Source organism: Pistacia vera, unplaced genomic scaffold (genome assembly GCF_008641045.1).
Source record: "Pistacia vera cultivar Batoury unplaced genomic scaffold, PisVer_v2 Contig700, whole genome shotgun sequence".
NCBI lineage: Eukaryota > Viridiplantae > Streptophyta > Magnoliopsida > Sapindales > Anacardiaceae > Pistacia > Pistacia vera.
Window position 1 is genome coordinate 171062 of NW_022196558.1, and position 7431 is coordinate 178492.

General features: G+C 34.4%; 1 protein-coding gene across 1 annotated transcript; it reads left to right on the forward strand.

The window, feature by feature from the left end:
* The first annotated feature begins 1314 nt into the window (after positions 1–1314).
* Positions 1315–7121, forward strand: LOC116114128 (glycine-rich cell wall structural protein 1.0-like). The gene is made up of 3 exons (XM_031400283.1): positions 1315–1429; positions 6257–6325; positions 6436–7121. The coding sequence occupies exons 1-3, from the start codon at positions 1315–1317 to the stop codon at positions 7119–7121; spliced, it is 870 nt and encodes a 289-aa protein (XP_031256143.1).
* The last annotated feature ends 310 nt before the right edge of the window (positions 7122–7431 follow it).

The following is a 7431-nucleotide window of genomic DNA, read 5'->3' on the forward strand; positions in this document are numbered from 1 at the left end:
TCATATGTTCCATTTGATGGTAACTTCCTTGTTTTATTAGTAATTCACAATCTTATTTATTTATTTTAAATTACAAGCAGTTTTATTTATGACAGAAAGATCAATACTAAACAAGATCACAATTATAGGTTTAAAACATACTTCTATTTTATTTATTTTATTACAATTTTATCATAAGGCTATTATTAAAATAAGTGCGGTTGAAAAATCACTTCCCTTAGAATGATCATAACTCTATTAAAATTCCAATAACTAGATATGTTTGGCATAATGAAGTGACATGAGTTAATATAATCAAACTTTCCTAAAAAAAAAAAAAAAAAAAAAAAAAAAACTATTCCTGTTGAATAATTTATAATTCTAATTGATAATAGACAACAAAATCGAATTTCTATCTATTAATAATCGATTAAATACAAAATTGAATTTTCTATCTTAACATTTATTATAAAAAAAATGGTTATATGATCTAAACATGCAAGTATTCTGCAAAACCTAATAAATTATCAATTTGAATTAAATAGGTTACTGAAAAAATCAAGTAGTCAGTGAAAATACTCAAAGCCCCCGAACAGTCATCGCAGTTGTGCATCAGTCCAAATTGCATCCAAAACATTGATTGCAGTTAGACCTGGCAAAACGAGCGGCTGGGCTGGTACGGGTCGGTCATTACGGGTACGGGTCTATATGGGTGGATGATAAAATATTGGACCCGTGCCCTACCCTATACGGTACGGGGTGGACCTGCGGGTGCCCTTTTTTCTCTCTCCAGGTTTCAGTTTTTATAGTTTCACCCCTAACAGTTTTCAATATAATAGTTCACACCCCCAAAATTCCTATATTTTAAAATTGTACAGGACATGGAATAAACAGAATTCTAAATTTGAACCATGGCTCCAATTTTGTAGCATATGCATACACATTTAGAATTCTTTTTGTGAAATAGGCAAACAGCTTCATTTCAAACCCACATTTACAGGGACGTCGGACAGCTATTACTCTAAAAACAGTGCTTGCAAATCTGCAATTCACTAACTCTAAGCACAAAAATCCTCATCATTTACTGTTCATACTTCATACAGACAGAGATTTCACGAATCAGCTAAACTATACAAATCTTGAAACCTAACTCACGAATTTAAACAGATCTTGAAACCCAAACATCAAACAAGCTGCAGCTTTTCTGGAAGATACAATAAAAGCAGATCTTGAAACCCAACTCACGGATCTTGAAACCCAAACATCAAACAATTTGCATCTTTTCTGGAAGATACAATAAAACGATCTTGAAACCCAACTCACGGATCTGCTGCAATGGTGGAGAAGAGTCGCGAGTCTTGCGACGAGAGAGAGGAGGAGGACGATTTGACGCCCAATCCCGACGACGTGAGAGGAGGAGATGACCAGAGTGAGGGCTACCACGATGTTGGTACTATAAGAATTCAACACTTTAGAAATTTAATCTTATATCTTAGTGCAAGGATCTTACCTAAGGATGCTTGTGATTGAAATTCCACTACAAATAAACCAAGATCTATGAATTTCCTTGAAAAATGATTGAAGAAATTTGAGAGAACTTGGGTGGAAGGTGGCGTGAATGGAAGGGGAAGAATGGCTAGGGTTTTATTTTTTAACTGTTAATATAACAAAATATTACTTATAGTTTCTCATTTTACCCTTGTACTTTCTATGAAACTCCATATATGTCCCTTAGTCAATTACCATAATGCCCTTATTTTTATTAACTTCTCCATGTTATTCTACTTCTTTTCATTCCCCACTTTTTCAACTAATTATGAGTGAAAAGACCATTTGCCCCTAATGAAATTTTAGGGAATTTTTTCACACTTGTTCAAGATAACTTTAACAAAATTCAACTAAGGGTATTAAGGCATAAGTAAAGCTACGTATCTCGATATGGGCATTACAAATAATATGTTTGGTTGGGAGGATAAATGGGAGGGTATGTTATATAGATTACTAAATTGCCCTTCTTTTTAAATATTAACATAATATTATTTTTTGAATAATTTCTTTTAATCCCTTCCATTTGAAATTTTGCTGAAACACCCCAGCTATATAAAACTTTAATTTGTAACAAAATCATCCCCACCCACCCAAAGCAATTGCCGGTAGCCAGCCAGCCAGCCACCACCATAGGCCGCCGTCGACAGTCGAAGGAATGATGCATGACTGGCTGTATATGGCTGACCGTGAGCCAGAAAAGCCATTTCCAGCCATGTATATCAAATCCATGGCCGTTTCACAGCCAGATCTATGGCCATTTCATGGCCAGATCTATGGTCATTTCACGGCCAAAGATGTGGCCGTGAAACGGTCACAGATCTGGTCATGAAAAGGTCAGATCTTTGGCCAGAAAAGCCCTTACCGACGCACGATTGACTAGATCCTGCTGGTCATGCACCATTGTGACAACTAACGTTGACGACTAACGGTGGTGAGTAACGACCGGCGATGGTTTTGGGTGACTAAGGGTATTTTGTTAACTTTTAAACTTTTTTTGTGGTTGGGGTGTTTTAGCTAATTTCTCAAATGTAGGGGGGCTGGGTAATTGTTATTTGGTAGACATTTGAAGGCATTTGTGTCTAAAATGATTTTTAGTTAAGGGCAAAATAAGTATAAAAATCAGATTACCCGATAATATTTTAATCCCAAGGGTGGGGGAGGGTATCAGATTACCCCCTACATTACTAACAATAAACACTATTTGTAATAAAAGATTCCTATAATATTTTATTACTTGCAAACCAAACACCAAAATCTTAAAAAATAAACGAAGATTATCCATGTTATCTTATATGCTCCCTATCCAAATGCACTCTCAGATTTAAATACTGATCCAAACGCACCCTCAGCTATATCTATCAAGTATTTGAAGAAGGTTCATATTGAATATTGTCTAAAGAACGTATGAAAGTTCATTCCTACCATGCAATTTGAATCACCCTAAAAAGATTAATTTAGGAAAATTCTCTTCAATTGCAGATTAAAAGCTATTGTGTTTAGTCAAATTATAAGCTTACACTTCGATTCAAACTAATTTGTCAATAAAGCTACCAATCCTATGATTTGGATATTCTGGAGAAAATCCTTTTTTATTTAAATTATATTGAAAATTAAACCAATTGTATTAATTTTATTGAGAGTTTAAAATTATAATTATGTAATTTTTTTAGTACGATGAAGTACAGATTAAACCCAATAAACTGATGACTCTGGTTTGAGAATATTTGACACGACATGAATGTGGTACGACACGAAACGGTTTCAACTTTCAACATAACCCATTGCGAAATCATGAAGAACCGGGGGACGAAAAGGTGTTAAATGAGACATAAACTATGTACAAAGTACAAACTGAATTTCTGTTTGGTACTTCCTAACAATTATGTTCCTTTTCAACCTAGTTTGAAAAAAATTGAAAAAAGAAATTGGAAACGGAAACCTCTAAATTAAAGTTCGACAGAATTCTTAAAAAGTTAGTTGCTAAAGAAGTTGTTGTATGATTGTTAAATAGTTGCTTGAATTGTAATAAATATTTTGAGTGTCTGATCCAAAATTCGTTGCTAATTCCCAGTAACATCAATAATATTAAGGTTCATGAACGAATAGCGGTAGATCCAGGATTTTTGTTGAGGCCTCCGTGGCTCCGTTATCGTTTGCTAAACAATTAGTAAAAACTTTAAAAAGTCACCAAACCTTAAGTAAAAAAAATAATACAATATTAAGAACCTAAGAGAAAAGAATGCAATAACGCAATACTTTCCTACTTTAATAAATCCATGAGAAACAAAATTTTGAGTAAATGTGTTAAATAAACCTTGAGTAAAACCTTCTTTTAATTTTTGGCTTCCAAAGATTATAATATAAATTTTCATTACTTTAACCAAATCTGATCTAAGTTAAAGTCAACTAAAACTTAAATCAAGTCAACATTGCGTTGACTTTTAATATGAATTAATAAAAAAAAAAAAATTTTTTTTTGATATAAATATAGAAAGTAACTCAAATTTTTTTAATTATTTTTAGTAACAGAACGTTGACGTTTGAAATATAGGAAAGTGGTGGGTGAAGAATAACGTTCTTTAAAATATAGTCAATGTTTTTATTTGGGAAAACAAGTTCATTCTTAGACACAAAACATAAAATAAACTCACAAATCCATGTTTTTTCCCCTCAAATTAGAATAAAAAACCTTCAAAAAAAAAAAAAAAAAAAAAGAGCATGATTTAACCCTAAAATAAACTAAATTAAAATGAGCAATATACAAACCTAAAACTGATAAAACAGAAAATAGAGCTAATTGTGACATATTAAGTAGTGAAAGCTTCAGCAAATTCAGTTTTCAAAAATTTCAACATCGAATAGCATGAGGAAGAGAATGAGAGAGTAAAGAATTTTAGGAATAAAATAATAAAAAATAGGTGGAGTCGAGAAGAAGAGTGGAAAGAGTTTTAAACTTTTTATATGATGTGGGCTTGAAATATATATATTAATAACAAGTTTTTTTGTGGGCCTAAATATATGTATAATAATTCATATTTTTAAAAAATCCGAGAGTGGGCCTGGTATATATATTAACAACAATTTTTGTAGTTCTATATATTAATAATAACAAAAAATAAAAAATTGAGGATAGACCCACTCAAAGGTGCTGGACCCGCCCCTGTTCAAGAAGCTAGTAATCTTTTATAGTGTTAAGAGTTTAAAAACTAAAAGAGGAACAAAAATATCAGTCTTTTATAGTTTTAAAACTAAAACAAGAATATTGAAAGTAAAGAAAGGACAATTTTTTTCTTTCTTTCGAAAAGCAGTTAAAAAAAGAAAAAGTAGTTAGTAAATTCGGGAATAAAACGTGAATTATACGCCTAACCATATAATTCGCGTATCATTCGTGAGTTTTCGTATTTTATCAACACATCCGCATTATTTGTGAAATATATGCTTTAGATGTTTTATTCGTGAATTATTCATATTATTGTTGTATTTTATCAGCACATATGTATTATTTGCGAATTAAATACTTTGTATTTGTAATACTATATTGATTTTAACTAGGTAGTCCATGAAAAGTGCTAAAACCAGGATTAATACTGTCATATTTTTCAAAATGTATTATTGACAATGTGTTATATTAAACCCATATATATTCATATCGTATTTTTCCCGTATTTGAATTTTATGACTAAATTTTTACAAACGTATTTTTCACCATTTGCTATATCATACCTGTACTTTTTTTTATCGTACTCGTATTTACTAACTAGGGTTAAAAGTATTTGATTTCTAAATAGAAGAATAAAAAACTTATAGAAAATACAAGACTAAATGGGTTAGTTTGATTAAGACTATAAAACTGGCTCTTTCTCATCTGTTCCATTTGATGGTAACTTCCTTGTTTTTATTAGTAAAATAAGTTTATTATATTATTTTATTACAATTTTATCATAAGGCTATTAATAAAATAAGTGCGGTTGAAAAATCACTTCCCTTAGAATGATCATAATCTATTAAAATTCCAATAAACTAGATATGTTTGGCATGATGAAGTAACATGAGTTAATATAATCAAACTTTGCTACCAAAAAAAAAAGGGCTTCCTGTTGATAAATTTATAATTCTACATACTGATAATAGACAACAAAATCGAATTTCTATCTATTAATAATTGATTAAAATAAATACAAAATTGAATTTCTATCTATTAACAATTTATTACAAAAAAAAATGGTTATATGATCAGTAACATGCGAGATATTCTGCAAAAACGTAATAAATTATCAATTTAAATTAAACAGGTTACTGAAAAAATCAAGTAAGTCAGTGAAAATACCCAAAGCCCCCGAACAGTCACCGCAGTTAGTGCAACAGTCCAAATTGCATCCAAAACATTGATTGCAGTTATTGAAACACTCGGAACCTTCGGAACAGCACCTCAAACATCCAATACCGGCACCGCAAGTCAAAACTCCAACGCTGCAATTGAATTGTGTGTACATACATATTTACAAAAATTAATTTTAATGATAAAAAATTAAGAAAAAAAATATGCCCTGATATAAGCTTCAATTGTGTGAAATTACTTAAACCTAATGGTGGACAACTTTTTTCCCCCTTATTCTCTATCTTTTTCCATGTTAATTTGTCCCACAAGTTGTCTTTTATCTCCAGAAAAGTGATTTAACATTTGGTTAATTTTGTAACTTTAGTTTATTGAGTCATGATCTTACTTTAGTTTTGCAAGCTAGATTTCGTTTAGAATGTCATGATCATGATCATCTTTCAGTTTTGGAACAAATGTTTGGTGAGTTCATCAAAGAAGTAGAAAACAAAATAATATAAATCTAGTGCATGACATTCTTAAAAAAAAAAAAAAATCTATTGCATACCAATTTTTCCAACAACCTTTAGCAGGAGGTGGTGGCGGCGGTGATAGAGGCAGTGACGGTGGTGGCGGAGGTGGTGGTGGCGGCAGTGGTAGAGGTGGTGGAGGCGGTGGTGGTGGTGGCGGCGATGGTCGTGGTGTGGATGGTGGTGGCGGTAGTGGAGGTCGTGGTGGCGGTGGTGATGGTGGTGGAGGTCGTGGCAGTGGCGATGATGGTGGTCGTTGTAGCGGCGACGGTGGACGTCGTGGCAATGGTGGTGGTGGTGGTGGTGACGATGGTGGTGGCGATGGTGGTGGTGGTGATGGTGGTGGTAGTTGTGGAGGTCGTGGTGGTGGCGACGATGGTGGTGGAGGTCGTGGTGGCGGCAATGACGGTGGTCGTTGTGGCGGCAATGGTGGACGTCGTGGCAATGGTGGTGGTGGTGGCGGCGATGGCGGTAGCAATGGTGGTGGTAGTGGTGGAGGTCGTGGTGGCAGTGGCGATGGCGGTGGTGGAGATGGAGGTTGTGGCAGCGACGGTGGTGGTGGATGTTGTGGTGGTGATGGCGAAGGTGGTGGTGGTGGCGGCGATGGTAATGGTGGTGGTGGTGGCCGTGGCAGTGGTGGTCGTGGCAATGGTGGTGATGGTAGTAGTCGCGATGAGGGTGGTCGTCGAGGCCATGGTGGCGGAGGCGGCGATGACGGCAGTGGTGGTGTTGGTGGTGCAGGAATTTGATGAACTGGGACATCAAAATGCAAAGTACGCGGACCACCCGCGGGAGATGGAGGGCTTAATTCCTGGCCAGATGGCTGCTGCGGAATCATAACATGATCTATTCCTGAAGTAACGGAGCAAATTGACTTGAATGTCCATTTGAATAACAAGTTGATAGAAAACAAAACAAAACCAAATCAAACCTGAAGCAGCTTTCCTCAAAACATTCTTGGTAACAACCATATTTTCCATACGAGAAATAAATAATAAATTGTTGATTGAAAACAAGACAAACCCAGACCAAACCAAAGCTGAAGTAGCACTCCAACAA